At 36.9% G+C, this 17,193-nt stretch overlaps 5 protein-coding genes across 5 annotated transcripts; 3 read left to right on the top strand and 2 right to left on the bottom strand.

Moving 5' to 3' along the window:
• Window positions 1–1,125: 1,125 nt before the first annotated feature.
• On the bottom strand, window positions 1,126–4,284 carry LOC118750769 (polyphosphoinositide phosphatase-like). The gene is made up of 3 exons (XM_036485502.1): window positions 4,114–4,284; window positions 2,423–4,049; window positions 1,126–2,361 (listed from the first exon to the last, which is right to left on the bottom strand). The coding sequence occupies exons 1-3, from the start codon at window positions 4,192–4,194 to the stop codon at window positions 1,466–1,468; spliced, it is 2,604 nt and encodes an 867-aa protein (XP_036341395.1). The 5' UTR covers window positions 4,195–4,284; the 3' UTR covers window positions 1,126–1,465.
• A 1,707-nt stretch (window positions 4,285–5,991) lies between these two features.
• On the top strand, window positions 5,992–7,796 carry LOC118750768 (serine/threonine-protein kinase Nek5-like). Its single transcript, XM_036485501.1, has 2 exons — window positions 5,992–6,367; window positions 6,546–7,796. Exons 1-2 carry the CDS (start codon window positions 6,200–6,202, stop codon window positions 7,230–7,232), a joined length of 855 nt encoding a protein of 284 aa, XP_036341394.1. The 5' UTR covers window positions 5,992–6,199; the 3' UTR covers window positions 7,233–7,796.
• Window positions 7,797–9,940: 2,144 nt separating this feature from the next.
• LOC118750767 (alpha-ketoglutarate-dependent dioxygenase alkB homolog 4-like) lies at window positions 9,941–11,275 on the top strand. The gene is made up of 2 exons (XM_036485500.1): window positions 9,941–10,926; window positions 10,988–11,275. Exons 1-2 carry the CDS (start codon window positions 10,199–10,201, stop codon window positions 11,184–11,186), a joined length of 927 nt encoding a protein of 308 aa, XP_036341393.1. The 5' UTR covers window positions 9,941–10,198; the 3' UTR covers window positions 11,187–11,275.
• On the bottom strand, window positions 11,263–12,852 carry LOC118750765 (zinc finger and BTB domain-containing protein 49-like). The gene is made up of 2 exons (XM_036485497.1): window positions 12,592–12,852; window positions 11,263–12,536 (listed from the first exon to the last, which is right to left on the bottom strand). The coding sequence occupies exons 1-2, from the start codon at window positions 12,781–12,783 to the stop codon at window positions 11,376–11,378; spliced, it is 1,353 nt and encodes a 450-aa protein (XP_036341390.1). The 5' UTR covers window positions 12,784–12,852; the 3' UTR covers window positions 11,263–11,375.
• Window positions 12,853–13,394: 542 nt separating this feature from the next.
• LOC118750766 (heparin sulfate O-sulfotransferase-like) lies at window positions 13,395–15,959 on the top strand. The gene is made up of 8 exons (XM_036485498.1): window positions 13,395–13,864; window positions 13,933–14,177; window positions 14,239–14,284; window positions 14,351–14,390; window positions 14,454–14,592; window positions 14,658–14,755; window positions 15,246–15,368; window positions 15,445–15,959. Exons 1-8 carry the CDS (start codon window positions 13,705–13,707, stop codon window positions 15,686–15,688), a joined length of 1,095 nt encoding a protein of 364 aa, XP_036341391.1. The 5' UTR covers window positions 13,395–13,704; the 3' UTR covers window positions 15,689–15,959.
• Window positions 15,960–17,193: the final 1,234 nt, after the last annotated feature.

Genomic DNA, 17,193 nt, shown 5'->3' with positions numbered 1-17,193 from the left:
ATAATAATATAAAATTGATGATTTTTAATTTCAAATGATTTCACAGTTTTACAGCTCTGACGAGTACACACCTAATTCCTTGTCTACAAAAGTCATTTGACAACGCCGCATATTTTTCACTCGGCTGCTGGTTCAATCAAACTATTAGGTGAGTTCACTCTTTGATCGAAAATGCGAAAGGCAAAAATTAGCGTTTGTTTTGTTGCTTTTGCTGTGCGTTTGTGCGAAACGACGCTATAACGGTGCCATATGTTTCTTGTAAAAAAAACTGCCAATATTTGCACTATCGCTCAAACGCACACAATTTCGCATCAAAGTCTGAACTCTAGTATTGTGTTATGTTGGTGTGTTAAAATTGCAAATATGCAAATCCAAAGTGTACGATTAGTCAATGGCGAAAAGGGGATTGACACAGTGCACAGCTGTGCATATACAAAAGCAACAAATGCATCTAGCGCAGCAGCATTTGCAGCGAACACACAACAGAGTGACATCAACCGCGAAGGAAGAGGAAGTAGAAAACAACAAAAAGTTTAAAATTGAGGTTTGTGTTTTTGATGATTGCAGTACAGATTGAGCAGCGGAAATTCTATAAAAAGCGGCGGCCGCAACTTTCTTAGTTTTTGCTGAAACGTTTTGGCAATTGTTGTGTAGCGAACGATGGCGTACTGGGTTAACAATTTGGAATGCCGCCAGCGGATAAGCGTAAAGTGCATACCTTTTGTGATGTAAATGAGAGTAAGTCTGAGTGTACGGTTGATATGTGTTTTAGCATTTTTCAAGTAAGAAGGTTTCTAATTTTATTTTAAAGAAAATAAACAAATCATATAATCACTACGAGAAGCAAGCACATAGGTTCACATATTTAGTGCCCATCGTGCATTTCACGCATGAGCGGCCGCCAATGATTTTTTGCATGAAATTAAATCTCACCAATAGCGCTTTCGAAGCGAATTTAAATAGCTTACATTTAAACGAGGGTAGAGATTACGTACTTTTTACGTAAGCGGAATGGCTATAATAAAGTGCATATCGTCGTTTAAAGTACAAAACCGCGTATCAAGATAATGCAAAACCGCGTATGTAAGGTTGCATAAATTCTTTTCAAGAGAGTAAAAACACTCATATTTCAAAACGGTTCTCTTTTTTATAAAGCAATCGTATTTCTGGCTAGTATATTTCAGGATGAATGGATAAAGATTGAGACCAGAGCTTGTGTGAGCAAATCCAATTTTTGACAGCAAATGTCAGTTAAGCGGTTTTGTACTTTAAACGACGAGATGCTCGACAGGAAAACATAATTTTTTCACTCGTGAAATACGTGTTCCTTATAATTGCGTGCATTTTAGAAGTGCAATAAAAAATTAACTACTAATCATAATACTTTATACACAATTAAAATATATTCAAACGCATTTTAGTCATAAAACGCTTGCATAACTCGCTCAATATTTTCATCAGCTCTTTAGAGCATTTGCACGTAACGATATAGTACATCAAACTCTTCAAATTTCGGCACTGCTGCATTGAAGTTGCGCGGCACCTTGCAATATTCCGCATATATTTTTTGACTTTCCTCGCTCACTGTGGGTGGTTTCACACTCAAATACGAATTAGTTCCGTAATCACTTAGGGGTCGCAAGTTTATGCCACGCATTAGCTTTGCCATTTCCATATCGCGTTCACGTGGCGCCAACGATGGCGAAAGTGCACAAGGACTATTGCTTCCACTACATAATTTTCCCACTTGCACATATTTCTTGTAAATGGCCATATTCGCTTTAGATGGATTAGTGATCTTACATCCGTACACCTCTTCCATAGGCGGTAACAGCGACTCTAACGTAAATATGTCTTGCTCCACGGACTCAGTTTGATTTGCATCCTTAATGGAATAGCCTGCACTTATATCCTCATCAGACGAGGTATCATCTGCTTCGGATGTGGAACTCGATGAGTTGCTATTGGTGGAGCTGGTCGAACTTTGTCCGGTTAGGTTGGGATTTTTGCTTGCTTTACGATCCTGTATTTGCCGCTGGAATGGTGAGTAGTTGGTGCGGAATGTAGGCATGTAACGCAAAGCAAGCTGGCTAATCTCGAAGGCGATGTGCTCACTGAGATCGGTCCATTTGAAAGACTGATGGTAGTTGGCATATGCGTCGATCATTTCCAGACCTTTGGAATGTACACGAAATAGTTCTTTTACAATTTTATTCGAGTCCGAAGTGGAGTGGGGTAGACAGGAGCGCACCTTGTGGCGCACCCAGTCTGTAATGTGGCGCGTCTCATTTTGTGGTGTAAGCGGCTTATAAACGTTATGCATATAGTAATCTGTTTGCAATTCCCAAATTGGCTGATTTTCTGCAAAATTAAGATGCAAAATAATAAAAAGAAACGAACTTTATATACAAAAGATACCAACGTTTCGTATGACTTTTGCTCGGTATGTAATAGCCCAGGAATAAGTTAATGCTGTGCTGCTTCTCGGTATCGCTGAATGTGTTGCTGTAATAACGACTTAGCGTTTGCATGATGTCATTGCCCTGCGAGGCCCAAGCTGCTGTCTTTCGGTAAGTTTTAATGCGATGCACAAGCTGAGAGCCACCATACTGCAGCGCTAGCGTGTCACCATGCTCTTCATACAAATTCTCCAACATCGTTACACAATCTGAGTCGAATTCGAGTTTAGTGGATTTGACAAATCCTAAAAGCTCTAGTTGATGACCAAGCGCACATTTGCCTATGGCAAATTGTGCCGTATTTGTGCGATCTAGACAATCGACGCAATTCGTACGCACTATGCCTTTTTGAAAAGTGCATTCGCTACCACGCGCCTTGAAAAACATGCCGGTCTGTTGCACGACGCTCTCCGCTATGTCAGCTAGCATTTCCATGACATTGCCACCAGCTCGACTTTTGCGCGCCATGTCGAAGTGAATGTGCTTCATACGGTGTTGCGGCGGCAAGAACTGATTAAGGTAGCGTATGCTATAGACCAGTTCCTTAGAGATAATCGATTCATGCTTGCGTTTCTCATGTTTTTTCACCAGATTCAAAATGATAATCGGCGCGCCATAATGAAAAAGTAGGCGATCGAAATGACGCGCTGGTGTTTGCGCATATGGATCACAAATATCCACTTGAATCTGTGGTTTTGGTACCATCTTGACCACGTCTTGTGACCAGTGTGAGGGTATTGAACCGCGCATTTGTGTGAAGGAGCACATTCGTTGACCATCTGTAACAATTTGTTCCGTCTCAACTTCATTTGCAACATCGCCTTGATAGTTAGCGCCGCGTTTGAGAAATCGCGTGCCCGCAAATCGTGTACTACGACGTGCAATTAAACAGACGTTGACATGTCTTCCAAACACACTAATACATGACTGACTAATGTAGCCATGTGTGACCTCTAATAGCCAATCTTTAGGAATAATGCCACGCATTGGCTGCAAGAGGAAAGCATTCCAGACAAAGCGCGTACGTGAGTTGCTGCGAAAGGCATAATTCACACGCTCATCAGGCGCTACCACATTGTTAGTAAGCTTATTCCAGTCCGGCAACGGCTCATCGTGCTCCAAATCGACATTGGGTCCCACAAAACGCGGTGCTGATTCATTATACTGCAGAGTACGCGTCAAATCGTACGAATAGGAAAAGTAAAAATTACTGCGCAAATCGATACTCTGAAACATTTTTTTATAACGCTCCTCATAAGGATGCGGTGTACGCAATGTTGTCGGTTCGTTGACGCGCACCATTACCGTATCCTTGATGGTGTATATCAGATGCATGCCAATGTGTGCGCAACACTTACGCTTGGTAACGAGCAATAAATAATAGCCTTCGAGGAAGCGTACAAAACCTAGAACGCCGTAGGCTGATGTTACGCGCGGTGAGCTACCCAGCGATGCCAGGAATCGACGTATTTCAAGCGCATTCAACTCATCTGGATTCTCATCGATGACAACGCGGTCATGTTGAGTGCGATCAATTGTGAGCATACGAAAACGGGTTTCCCGATTATTGCTGCCAACAAGGTAGAGACGCTAAAAAATTTAAATGCCACTAAGTTAAGATTGGCAGGGTGAATATGTAGTGATAATTGCTTACGCTGCGCGTTTCGTATAGAACCACTTTCTGTATGGCACTAATAAGTGGATTAAAAAATATATTTGGGTTGTTGTTGTTCATTTTGTAATATTTATGTTTTTTTTAATTCTACGCAAAGTGGTTTTTCCAAGCAACATTAGTATAAATTTCGATTCATTGCACTGTGATGATAAATCCTTTATTTGTGGAAAAAGAAACAGCTGATTTTTACTTTAGAGATAACAGAGCCGGCATTGCCAGAATTTCGCACAACTATTTATTTACATAATCATTGCCAGATTGGTGGTGATCAGCGTTGCCATTTTGGTACAATTGTAGCATTTTTGATACTTTTTTGTCTAATACCATTGGGGTATTTACAATCGTGACGTAAGTGTCGTATTGTGGTATGACCTAAACTTTAAACTCCTAAAAAATATATTAAGGGGTTCGCTTAGTACTATCAAAGTTATATTATGAATTTTCGCAAAAAATAGTTGATGGTGGTTTCAAGTTCTCCAAACAATTATTTAAGCTTTTAAAAATTACGACATACAACAATACGACGCCTACGACATCGTTGTGAATCCCTCACATATTCTGACAGACATCGAAAACATGTTGTATGTAGAGATTGGTGATTAACTTCAAGAGCTAATTTTCAGATCATACACTTAAATGGCCAATATTGACAATTTAAATATGAGATATGCAACCCTGTGTTTGTACCAAACAACCAAGTTTGATAAGTAGGTTGTTTTATCAATCTTGCCAAAGAACAATCAGCTGTTCAGTACAAAATGTAAACAAACAAGCAAATGCAACAACAATTTCAAGGAGCAAGCGACAGTGTTGCCACTTGTTTGGCATAATTAAATAAAGTTGATCTGAAACCCAACGAAAGTTAAATGGCATTTAAATAACAATCAAAAATTAAACCAAAAAACGTTAATCGATAAGAGGAGAAAACACGTTATAATTGTAGCGAGTGTGAACATGACGTATTTGGGCAAAAGAGAAAGCACGCTCCTGATGTTCCCACTCGTTACAATTATAACGTGTTGTCTCTTCTTATAGATTTACGTTCTTTGATTAAACTTAAGTTCCATTTAAATATTCATTTGAAATGGCAACGGAATATTCCCTTTAGGTGTTGCTCGTTTCATTTACACACGGCGACCTTTTTATATGAAATTTTTGTTGTCAGCTGCGAACCGCTAACTGAATTTACACAGACGAACGGGAGCACAAAGCGTGTTGCCGCCCGAGCACGGGTAACTCGGTGCCCCTCTTCTTTCCTCGTCGCGCTCTCTTCAACTTCGAGTTGCCGTAACAAAAATCGCCGTGTGTAACTGCCCGTCTCCACAGGATAAAGTTTATACCTTGATACATATGTTAGAATATAAATAGCCAATGGAGACCGCTCATTGCTCTTCAAGAGCAATATATATCAGAGCTTATATCTTGCCATCTATTGCCGGCAATTTGGTAGTTTGGCAGCTACATTTTCATTTGCACGAAAACCTCGTGGCTGCAACATCATTATTATTTTAATATAAAAGCAAAAATTGAGCTGTTTCCTGTTTTCGTTGGTAAAACTGGTTTTCGACCTAAAACTTTTGTTTTCGTCCACGTAAAAACTGTCAAACGAAAACTAGTTTATCGAAGTGGAAGTTATATTTTATCATCTTTAATACGTCATTTCGGATTTATTGTTAATTGGCTGGCCAAAATAAAGTAAGCATGGAAGTAAAACGTTGTAATTAAAAGAAATTTAAGGAAAAGTATTTTGGTTTTGTTTTTGTGTAGCAAAACTGTAAACAAAGGACGAAAGAAATGTCAACGAAAACACCAACAGTTGGTGTGAACGGCCTTCAGCCCACAATCCCAAAACTCGTTTTCAAGGTGTTTTCGTTGTCGGTCAGAACATGGCATTAGTAAACGAAAGTCGAAGTCATCGAGTAAGAGTCGATTTTAATCAAACTGAGGTGACTGCAGTCGATTCCAAAAAGTCGAGTTTTTTCAACGAAAAGTCGATTTTTGACTAAAGTCACAGTCGTCTTTTCCAACCCTAATTGATTTCGTCAACGCTGGAATAATAGCTATTATGGACATAGGAGATCCGAATTTACGACCTCTGTGTATACTGGGTGAAGGAAGTTTTGGGCATGTATTTCTTTGTAAGTGTAAATTGGACTGTGGTGCACAGTATGTTTGTGTAAAGCGTATACGAATTCGCCAGCCCAACCAAGAGATGAAAATGTTGATGGATGAGGTGTGTATAAAGCGCCTTTGCATTGTTCAACTTTTCGTAAAAATTTTGTTTGAAAGGTGCAAACAAATCGCTTTCAACCAACTTTTGATAAAACCAAACGCCTGTGAAAGTTGAACAATGCAAATACATTTAAATTTCACAAATCGTGCATCGTAAGCTCAAAGCTTTTTACTTACAGATTTATATTATTTCTCAATTAAGACATCCGAACATTATTAAATTCTTCAGAGCATTCGTATACAGAAGCAGCGTTAACATTGTTATGGAGTATGCAACAAATGGTACAGTGCGAGATGCAATAAACGGAAACATTAAGCACTTCCCTCCTATTAAGAAAAATATGTTCTATTCTATTATATTTGATATTCTTTTGGGACTTGAGTATTTACATATTCGACATATAATTCATAGAGACCTCAAGCCTGAAAATATACTCTTGGACAAGGAAAATAGGATTAAGATAGCTGATTTTGGTATTTCGACCGTCCACAGCTCACATAATCCAACAAAAGGTCTTATTGGCACATATTATTATATGGCGCCAGAAGTAATGAGGGGAGAAAGACATGACTTTAAATCAGATGTTTGGTCATTGGGATGTGTTTTGTATGAAATGTGTAATGGTGTTAGTCCTTTTCAAAACGCTAAGAACTTAATTGATTTAAAGGGTTTAGTCCTAAGCAGTGCTCAAAATGGTCTTAACTTTGGTTCGATAAGTCATTGTTATGGAATAGAGTGGGGTTGTCTTTGCGAAAAAATGCTAAATGTTGATGCGAAGAAACGTGTGTCGGTTTATAGCATTGTCACTGGCAATCCAAGAATTGCGATTTCATACTACAACAATTATTTTAAATGCAGCAAATAAACTTGCAAGTTAATTTGTATTGTAAGCTTTAACTTCTCTGTACAGTTGAATGCGAGCGTGAACGTGAACTTTTTATTTTGACCGATATCTTTGTTATTACTTCACTCTTTGCAATAGTTATTCAGACCGACTCTGAACAGAAACTCCCTGGGAGTTTTCGGGGAAATGCTTCTCCCTGAGAGTAATTGTTGGAGTATTCCTTTCTCGGGAGAAACAAATTCCCGGAGAACAAACTCCCTGGGAGTATTCAGAATTGGGCTGATTATGTAAAGAAAGAAAACGAAACTATCTTTCAGAAGTATAAAAAAAAAACTTATTTAAAGTTTATTATATGCCTATTTTCCGAGCTCGCACTCAAAAAGCATTCATATGTGAGCAATCAGATGTGCGAGCACGCAAAAGAATGCAAATAGAATTTTTGTCTTTGTGAATTCCCCTTGTTCACTATAGAGTCGGTTGCATACATGCACGTTCACGCTCGCATAGAACTGTATAGAGAACTTTAGTTGTAATTTTTTCCATATTTGTAATAGTCTCGAAAAGTTATAAATATACATTAGTATTGTCAGAAAAAGTCAAATTTTTTTTTACGTATTTTGAGACTGGGCTCATACCAAGGTGTATTAAATACACCTTGGCTCATACAATGCAAAATTATCGACAGATTTTGTTCAAAAAATGATGGAAGAGTCAAGTTTATAAATACCTGGAACGGATTTCAGAAAAGATTGTCTAGTTAGTATCAGTAAATGGCGGAAGTCGATGGCGGTAATAACGAGTCAAAATCAGAATGCCTCCTTCCATTTTCAATTAATTTTTTTTTTAGTTTTTAGATTATTTTCGTTTATTCTTTAATTTCCATTAATTTAAATTCAGTTAAGTTTGACACTTTTCAAGATTTTGCCAGCAAAAACTCTTCTGACCAAACCGTGTAACTTCGGAGAGTTCCTAGTTTATATGGCATCAAACGCGATATGGAATAAACTCGTGTCAGTGTGCTCGCTTTAAATAACAAAGCCAATAATTAAAGACTCAAACAGCCATAAAAACGGACGAACGGCCGTATGTATAAAAAAATAAGCAATTGCTTTTTCTTAAAATTTCTTACGCTACTCGATTTATTCAAGCAAAATTGAAGTGAAAGGTATGAAATTTTAAGAAAAAGCAATTGCTTTGTTTTTATTCATACGGCCCATTAGCTATTAATTTTATATTAACGGCTCTATTCTGTATCAGTTACAAATTCTTGTCATTTGGGATTCTCGAGACTAGAGACTTGCAACAGAAAATGTTTGGACAAAATTTGACTACGTCGGACTATTTCTCGTTGATAAGGAACACAATTACTCTGGGCTAGTAAGTCTTATACCATGTTCTGACCGACATCGAAAACATGTTTTCGTTGCTAAAATTGGTTTTCGACCTAAAACATGTGTTTTCGTCCATGTAAAATCTGTCAAACGAAAACCAGTTTTCGCTGAAAACTACTGGAAAACTTACTTACTTTGGCCAGCCAATTAACAATAAATACGAAATAGCGTATTAAAGATGATAAAAATGACTTCCACTTCGATAAATAATCGAAAAAGACAAGTGAAGACACCGATTGGAATGAGTGGAACGTGAGTTTTCAAGTAGTTTTCAGCGAAAACTGGTTTTCGTTTGACAGATTTTACATGGACGAAAACACAAGTTTTAGGTCGAAAACTAGTTTTAGCAACGAAAACATGTTTTCGATGTCGGTCAGAACATGGTATAAGTACCAACTTAAAATTTAGTTTCGGCTGCAGCTGCAACTAAGTCGTAACTAGGAAGAAGTATTTTATCAAATTAAGGGAAAACAGACGAAATATGTAAAAATTAAGTTGGTAGAGGGTGATTTTGATAATATTAAATAATCTCCCATTAAAATTTACAAAGATCGATCCATTTTAATCGGAAGATGAAATTAAATGCGTATTACAATTCGAATAAAGCTTCATCACAATTTTATAATTGGAATAATTTAGATAAATTCTCAAATAATAAGTCAGTTTCACACTAGTTCTTTTAAGGTAAATTTGTGCATAACATTTAGATATCTACTATTTGTATGTTTCACAGCATGCTTTCGATAAACATCGGCTTCACATCACTGCGGTTGTTCTGGCTATTTCACACAATTAACAAGAAAATTATACCTTATTCTTTTGCATAATCATGCAATGAAAATAAAAATTACATAAACGGATGATCAAACTTGACATTATTTAATAAAAATGTAATTTTTCCAAAATATCGTAAAGAAAAATCGATACATTTTCACACTCGTTTTGCTGTATCGTAAACTAAGTCGAAACTACTTAGTAGAAGTCTGAAATGCGACTATGAATAGAGGTAAAATTTAAGCTGGTTCTTAAATTTAAGTTGCAACTTTGTTAGTTTCGACTTAGTTGCTATACTATGAATACGCGCCAAATATTTTAAACATAATTTGAATAGGAACTTATATCTTTTTTACCATCTGTAAAACTGACGAAGTGGCAACCATCTAAAGAAGGAGAAATCAGCTGACACGGAAAAATCTAAATTCCGCAGATTTTTGCGCTACGGGCTACAACTATAGAAAAATTCTGCGGTGTTGGGTTTTCATTTACATGGCGCTTTGGTAAGACAGATCGTGTCAGCTGACTCGGGTTTACGTACCGGTAGGTTTACGTTCTTGACTAATTTCAGCTTCAGCCCACAATCCCAAAACTCGTCTTCGTCCGAACATGGTATTATCTACGTGACTGGTACGACTCAAATTTATAAAGTGGCAAAACTCTGGAAAGTATTAGGGCCTTTCACATCGTGCTGGTTTTTAGTAGTGTTAAAAAATTAAAACCAAACGGCAGTATACGCGACCAGCTGTTCGTGTTTTGAATAGCCACCATTTGTTCGCTTGCGCTATTTCCATAAAATTTAATTACAGGTAAAATCATCAAATGAATACTACACGTCCGTGTGGCTGCAAAGGTGTCCGCACATGTTTAAAATGTGAAGAAGACTTCAATATTGAAAAAGCATCGCTTCATACTCAATTGCAAGAGCTCCACGCGTATTCATTTTGTCCGGCATGTGAGCGACTATTTGAAGCCTGGAATCCATTTGAAGTGCGTGCAAAACACCCTGAACACAACGGGGAGGAAGGTTTGCCCTTCCCGGGATTGTATGTTCAAGAGCAGTTCATTAGTGCAAGCGAAGGTGAATTGTTGATGGAAAGCTTGGATGCGCTACCTTGGACAACGTCTCAGAGTGGTCGTCGTAAACAAAATTTCGGCCCAAAGACAAATTTTCGACAACGAAAGTTAAGAAATGGCAATTTCAATGGTTTTCCAGAAGGTACACGTTTCGTGCAAGAACGTTTACGGCAAGTGTCATTGCTGAGCGACTTTCAGACTATTGAACAATGCTCATTGGAATATGAGTCCTCAAAGGGTGCATCTATTGATCCACATGTAGATGATTGCTGGGTTTGGGGGGAGCGTGTGGTGACACTTAATTGCCTTGGTGATGCTGTACTCACATTGACCGCTTTCGATGCAAGTGCAAAGCCGACAAAATATAACTTAAATCTGGTGAAGAATTATGAAAAACAATTAATACTACCTTTGTATAATAAAGAAGAATTTCAACATTTCGATAAAAAAGTTATACGTGTACCTATGCCTAAGTAATGTATTGGCGGTTAGCTTTCCTTAATTTAAAATTGTTGATCATTTTCTTCTTTTCAGTTTATCCTTGATTGTGATGTATGGTCCCCCGCGTTACCAATTTGAGCATTCGGTTTTGCGCGAAGACATCAAAGAACGTCGTGTATGTATTGCATATAGAGAGTTTACGCCGATGTACATTGAGGGAGAAGATAAAATAAAGGGCTTTGAAGTAACAAAAAACGCTCAAAACTTCTGGACAGATATAAATGTAGATTGATTAAAAATTTCGCAAGCATAAGCTTTGGCTTATATATGTATTAGGATCTGATACTGCGTCTATAATAAACTAGTAATTAGCAGCCAAAATTTTAATTTTTTTTTTTAATATTATTTCACGAATCAATTTGGAGAAGTGTGTAAAATACAGGTCACGTATACATTTTTGTACATCACACTAAAAATTTTCTTAGTCCAGATATTCTGCCTTCATCGGTTGTGAAGTTTCTTCAATGTAAATGGTTTCCGCTGCACCATCTACAAAATCTTCTTTCATGATACCTACGCATTCACTTGCAGCGTACTTCGAAATTAGTCGGGGTGTTGATTCAGGTGTTTTCGATCGATGTACACGCCTTATGTGTGCACGCAAATTACCATTGGTACTAAACTCCTTATCGCATATACCACACTTGTGTTCCTGATGCGCTTGTTTGACATGTGCAAATAGATCAGGTGTTTTTATAAACCCTTTGCTGCAGTATTTACAGACATGCGACTTGCGCGCATGAGTAAGCAGAAAGCAAGGTGCTGTAAACGCTTGAGGGCAGTATTTGCATACATATATGGAGCGACCTGCGTGATCAGCGCTTACAGTTGAAAAAGGAAGCACAGCCTGCTCATCATTCTCAATTTTAAGTGGATTATCATCATTGTGGCTCGTAACAAATTCTTGGACTTGCTCGTTGGGCGAATACTCGTATGTTGATATTTCAGTTTTGGGTGATTCTTGGACAACTTCTACCGACGTCACTATGGCACGATTTTCATGATTTTCGCTGATTTCATGGTTTGCAACCATTACCTGATTTTTCGGGTAGGGCTGACGCTCGCTGAGTGAATCACTGTTTACTTTCTTATCTGGCGCTGGTAATACTACATCCAAATCTAAACGTTTTCGCTTTTGTGGACTACAAAAGGGATTTGCTTGTCGTGGCGGATCATTTGATGCCACTGATGACGCAAAGCTGGTCGCGCCCGTAGCATGCGCAAGTAGCTGTGTTACTCCACCCGTGAGTATAAATTTGGGATTTTTTACGAATTTACGCTTTTGTGCTTGTTTTAGTGGTAATGAGGAGATTGTATACATTTCATGCTGTGTACTGGAGTCTTGTTGTGTGGGATACTCTGTTGCAACATCCATAAACTCTGGTAAATTGTCTTCAAGCGCTATATTTTCAATAATCACTTGGTTTGTTACAACTTCCTTCTCCAGTGCTTCCTCATACAGTTGCTTCATTTGCCTATTTGCGGCAAGCAAGCGCCTATAGTAGCGATAATGAGGTTGTAGCTCATTCAGACATTGTTTACATATCAGTTGCAGTTCGTCATCCATTTCCAATATTGAATGCTAGTGTCAAAACACATGTAGAGAGATTATCTATAAAGGTTTTACTCAAATTTACCTGCCAATCATTGTACATTTGCAGCACCTCACGTACGGTTATATCCTCGGCATTTTGGTCGCTCGTATCTCCATCATTTGTTGTAGCCTCATTGGCCCAACAAACTTTCTGCTCCCACAAGTTGTAATCAGGTACACCCAAACATATACGACACAAATTACGTAGATTTCGAATGTTTAATTCAATTTCCATTTATTTGTTTACACTTTTTTGTTTTCATGCGAAAGGCCACAAACGCCGTAAATTGTAAAAGAACGATACGAGTACCGAGTACAGAATATCGATACTTTTCATGAGTACCGAATAGCATCGAGACTTCGATATTTTTTGACAAGTACAGTTGCGTTCCCTAACTCGCTAGAAGCTGAAAGAATTTACCAGAGAGTTCCCGTACTCATCTTTGGTAAAGTTTGGGAAAATGGGAAGGCACAAAGGTCCTGACTATGACAAAAGTTGCAAGATCATACGCGAAGAATTTTCACAGGTAAAATCTGGTAAAGTCAAATCCCCAGCTTCCAATTGGTTCCATATAACAAATAAACACAATTTATTTATACTTGAAAAAAAAAATTAACCGCAATTTTCAGCCATCTGAAACTTGTACTTTATTCTAGAGCTTGTACTTTATTTCAGAGCTCAATGGGCTGCAAAACTGCGTAATCAGACTTTTTAGGAAATCTAATTAAAAAATTTAAACATTTTTACGAAAGTTTGTAGTTTTTTTTCAATATTGCAAAAAGTTGGAACATTCGAACGATCGGCAACACAGATTGGACAACACATCGTTTAGATACCCTTTTCAGCCGAGTATTCATCTAAAATCTTTCCGAAAACCGCCATCTGGCAGCTCTGTGGATTTCATTCTGTCATTTTTTTAATCAAAAACAGCTGACCTTTTGTATTCTAGGAGTAAAGGGTGTTTGTGAATTTCAAAGCATACCAGCTGCTTTCATTTCACAAATTGTTTAAATTTAGCAAGGACTAAGTAATTTAAGAAATTTTAAATGTGTTCAACTTTGGCACAGACACGCGGATGCAATCAAAAATGAGGGCAATACACGGCAGCACATGCTTTAAAGTAGTGAAAAGCGTTTGTTGTTGTTGTTGCTAATAATGAAGTGGCTATTGTGTTGGCATAAAAAACTCAAGAAAATGCTGATAGGCTGGAAGCCTTTGCATTGGTTTGCATTCAGTGCACTTTGTTTGCTAGCGTTGGGCACTTACTGGTTCATTTGGTCATCTGAGGTGCGCATAGAGGAGACATGGAACAATGGTGAGTGTAAATATGGTAAATATGTATTATGCAGATGTGAAAAAAGTATATTTTGAGTTTTTTTGTAGCTATCAAACCTTTGGGCAAAATAGCAACGGCAGTTAATAGTGGTTCAAACCATGTTCACCCAGGCACTTTATCATTGGATAACTTCGACTATGAAGAAGAATTAGTAGTGCTATACAATCGGGTGCCCAAAACGGGCTCCACAAGTTTTGTCAACATCGCTTATGATTTGTGCAAGCGTAATAAATTTCATGTCTTGCATATAAATGTGACAGCAAATATGCATGTATTATCGCTGCCCAATCAGGTGAGTAGTGTTGACAAACAGTCTTACTTTTAACAACATTATTTGATTGGTTTTTTCGAAGATTACTTTTGTGCGTAATGTCACTAAGTGGCATGAAATGAAGCCTGGTAAGTGTGCTTGTAAAGTAACTAAGTTCTGTGCTATTATTTACAATTTATCACTTTTTATTCCAGCTCTCTATCATGGTCATATGGCATTTTTGGACTTTTCCAAGTAGCTAATGCGGTGTATACAAATATAAATTTTTTGATTATATTGCGTTTGTTTGTTTTATAGATTTCAAATTGCGCACAAACCTATTTATATAAATATAGTTCGTAAGCCATTGGATAGGCTAGTTTCATACTATTATTTTCTACGCTATGGTGATAATTATCGTCCGAATTTAGTACGTAAAAAGGCGGGTAATAAAATTGTAAGTTCTCTTTTCTATATGCAATTATATAATTTTGTTTATTCTAATGACATTTTCCTTGCTAGACTTTCGATGAGTGCGTTTTGTCGAAACAACCAGACTGTGATCCAAAGAACATGTGGCTGCAAATACCATTCTTTTGCGGACATGCAGCCGAGTGCTGGTAAGCAACCTGGGCTCGCATCGTAACAGAAGTGAAGGAGCAATTAGTCACGTAAAAATACATATTTGGATTATAACAGTCGTGAAAGTACTGCTCGCCTCGTATACCGAATTACGAGAGTACGTTCACGACTGTTATAATCCGAAATATGCATTTTTACGTGACGAGTTGCTCGATCACGACTGTTACGATTCTAGCCCTGTTTTTGCAAACAAATGGGATTCGTACTTCATAAAAATTCTTAGGGTGGTATTATCACTTGCCAAGCGAATGATTTTGGCGAAGCGAACGGTTTGGCCAAGCGAATTAAAAGGCAGAGAAGGTATTGAAAGTGTTTGCGATGCAAAGAACTTGCACAAGCTGGTAAATGCGAACACTCTTAATGCATATTTAAGTTGCGTTCGCCAATCCATTCGCTTCGCCAAACCGTTCGCTTCGCCAAATTCATTCGCTTCGCAAGTGATAATACCGGCCTTAATTCATTTTATAGGGAACCCGGCAGTGAATGGGCATTAAATCAAGCAAAGCATAATCTGGTGAATGAATATTTTCTGGTCGGTGTCACTGAGCAAATGGAAAATTTTGTCGATTTGCTTGAGCGTTCTTTGCCACGGTAAGTACATTTACAGAAAGCTAGTACCATAAAATCACAATACGATAAAATGCCATTGTTACTTGCGCTCTTACAGTATATTTCACGGTTTCCGCGAGCACTATCAACATTCCAACAAATCACATTTGCGTCAAACGTCATGGAAGATTGCCCCGAACGCTGATACGATCAGCATTATACAGAAATCGAAAATCTGGCAAATGGAAAATGACTTGTATGAATTTGCTTTGGCTCAATTTGAATATCAAAAGCGCAAATTGACGGTGCCCGATAATAAGCACTTGCAAAAGTATATGTATGAAAAAATTAGACCGAAATGATAGCAAATGAGATATGCTTATGCAAAAGCATCAAAGACGCGCAAGAAATGCACAAATACATAAATTAAAAATAAATGTATATGTGCAGGGTATCTGTGGAGCAGGTTTGGTGGGGCATAATTAGTAGTGTTGAGCACTACATACATATACACATAGGAATTCTACATACTTGTGGACATATAAACTTGTTGTTTTCATAATGTACTTCTAGTACACTCTATTTTATCAACCCTCCATTAAGTTTAGTCACTTATTTTACGCGCATATGTATTTATGTACATTTATTATTAATGTCTGTAGTATTTTTTTTTTGTATTTAAAAAATTTTACTTTTAATTTGCGTAAATTTTTATTTATACATACGCACCATGTACTTAATAAGTTTACGAACTGTAAACCTCGACTTTTGCCAGGACTTTTATTAGAAGACATTTAGTTAGTAGCTTTCATACATTCACGAAAACAGAAAAAAATTTATAAGTTTAAAAATTTGTTTGCACAACTTTTCTTGAGTCCCTCCCAACATTGCGCAGCATATTCCTTCTTTATTGTTAGCAATAACTAGTGAAAGTGTAATTGTAAAATACACACATACAACATTAAACAAAAATATAGCAAAATTTTGTATAGCATATCAAATTTTTTTTAGTAGCATTTACATTTGTATACAATGTTATAGGAGGTAATTTACTGTAATGCTAGTTAAATTGTGCGCGGAATTGCGCATAGAAGCACGCTGGAGTTGTACACACTTTCAAATTTATTTTTTACTGGTATTCATATGCATATTTTCTACTTCCTTAAATACATTAAATTATGTATGTATGTATCGCGCATTTTTGATCAATACAAATTATATTAAGTGTGCACACAAATGCCCATAAGGATAGATCCAAACGTTTTTATACTGACAATACATACAATAACTTAAGCAAAACATAGAAAATAAATCTAATATTACTTAAGTTAATAAATACATAAAAATGTTCACATGAAGAAAAGTACATCAAAATGATAATGTAATTAGAAATACATTAGGGTTGTTCACGATTTGTAGCATTTTAGATGTGAAGTTGCTATAAATCGTGAACTCCCCGATAGTTGCACGTATAAATGGAATTAAATATAGAAAAAAGTAGCAGACATGTAAAGGAAAACAAAATTCATACATATATTGTAATAGATTGTATACGTACTGTGGAATGCATTCGATTGTACTCAAAGTATTGATATTTTGTTTAAATTTATTAAACAAATACTGAAATTATATATGTATATTTAGAGTATCAATTAAGTAAAATGACGTTTTTCGTTAACATATGTATGTATCTTGTTCTTTGTACACATACATACATACATATATAAGTATGTACTATACAAATAAAAATGACATTTATATTTCGAAAAAGTTATGTACAATTAACTGGCGTTATTTCTTATATTTCAGTGCGCAAGGAAAAGTTGCAAATTATATAAAATATACATATGTATTTTGTTTTTTTTTC

This window comes from Rhagoletis pomonella, unplaced genomic scaffold (assembly GCF_013731165.1).
Source record: "Rhagoletis pomonella isolate Grant_MI unplaced genomic scaffold, Rhpom_1.0 Rhpom_scaffold_00388, whole genome shotgun sequence".
Classification (NCBI taxonomy): Eukaryota; Metazoa; Arthropoda; class Insecta; order Diptera; family Tephritidae; genus Rhagoletis; species Rhagoletis pomonella.
Note: the sequence above shows the minus strand (reverse complement) of the source record. Positions and strands in the feature narration are given on the sequence as shown.

Bases quoted from the DNA above. Each gene is read 5' to 3' on its own strand.
- LOC118750766 (XM_036485498.1), top strand. From the start codon at position 13,705: ATGAAGTGGCTATTGTGTTGGCATAAAAAACTCAAGAAAATGCTGATA. The intron at 14,178-14,238 runs GTGAGTAGTGTT...GTTTTTTCGAAG, and splicing joins TATTATCGCTGCCCAATCAG to ATTACTTTTGTGCGTAATGT. The intron at 15,369-15,444 runs GTAAGTACATTT...GCGCTCTTACAG, and splicing joins CTTGAGCGTTCTTTGCCACG to TATATTTCACGGTTTCCGCG.
- LOC118750767 (XM_036485500.1), top strand. From the start codon at position 10,199: ATGAATACTACACGTCCGTGTGGCTGCAAAGGTGTCCGCACATGTTTA. The intron at 10,927-10,987 runs GTAATGTATTGG...TCTTCTTTTCAG, and splicing joins ATACGTGTACCTATGCCTAA to TTTATCCTTGATTGTGATGT.
- LOC118750768 (XM_036485501.1), top strand. From the start codon at position 6,200: ATGGACATAGGAGATCCGAATTTACGACCTCTGTGTATACTGGGTGAA. The intron at 6,368-6,545 runs GTGTGTATAAAG...TTTTACTTACAG, and splicing joins TGAAAATGTTGATGGATGAG to ATTTATATTATTTCTCAATT.
- LOC118750769 (XM_036485502.1), bottom strand. From the start codon at position 4,194: ATGAACAACAACAACCCAAATATATTTTTTAATCCACTTATTAGTGCC. The intron at 4,050-4,113 runs GTAAGCAATTAT...TAAATTTTTTAG, and splicing joins TTCTATACGAAACGCGCAGC to CGTCTCTACCTTGTTGGCAG. The intron at 2,362-2,422 runs GTTGGTATCTTT...TTAATTTTGCAG, and splicing joins GAGCAAAAGTCATACGAAAC to AAAATCAGCCAATTTGGGAA.
- LOC118750765 (XM_036485497.1), bottom strand. From the start codon at position 12,783: ATGGAAATTGAATTAAACATTCGAAATCTACGTAATTTGTGTCGTATA. The intron at 12,537-12,591 runs GTAAATTTGAGT...TTTTGACACTAG, and splicing joins AAATGTACAATGATTGGCAG to CATTCAATATTGGAAATGGA.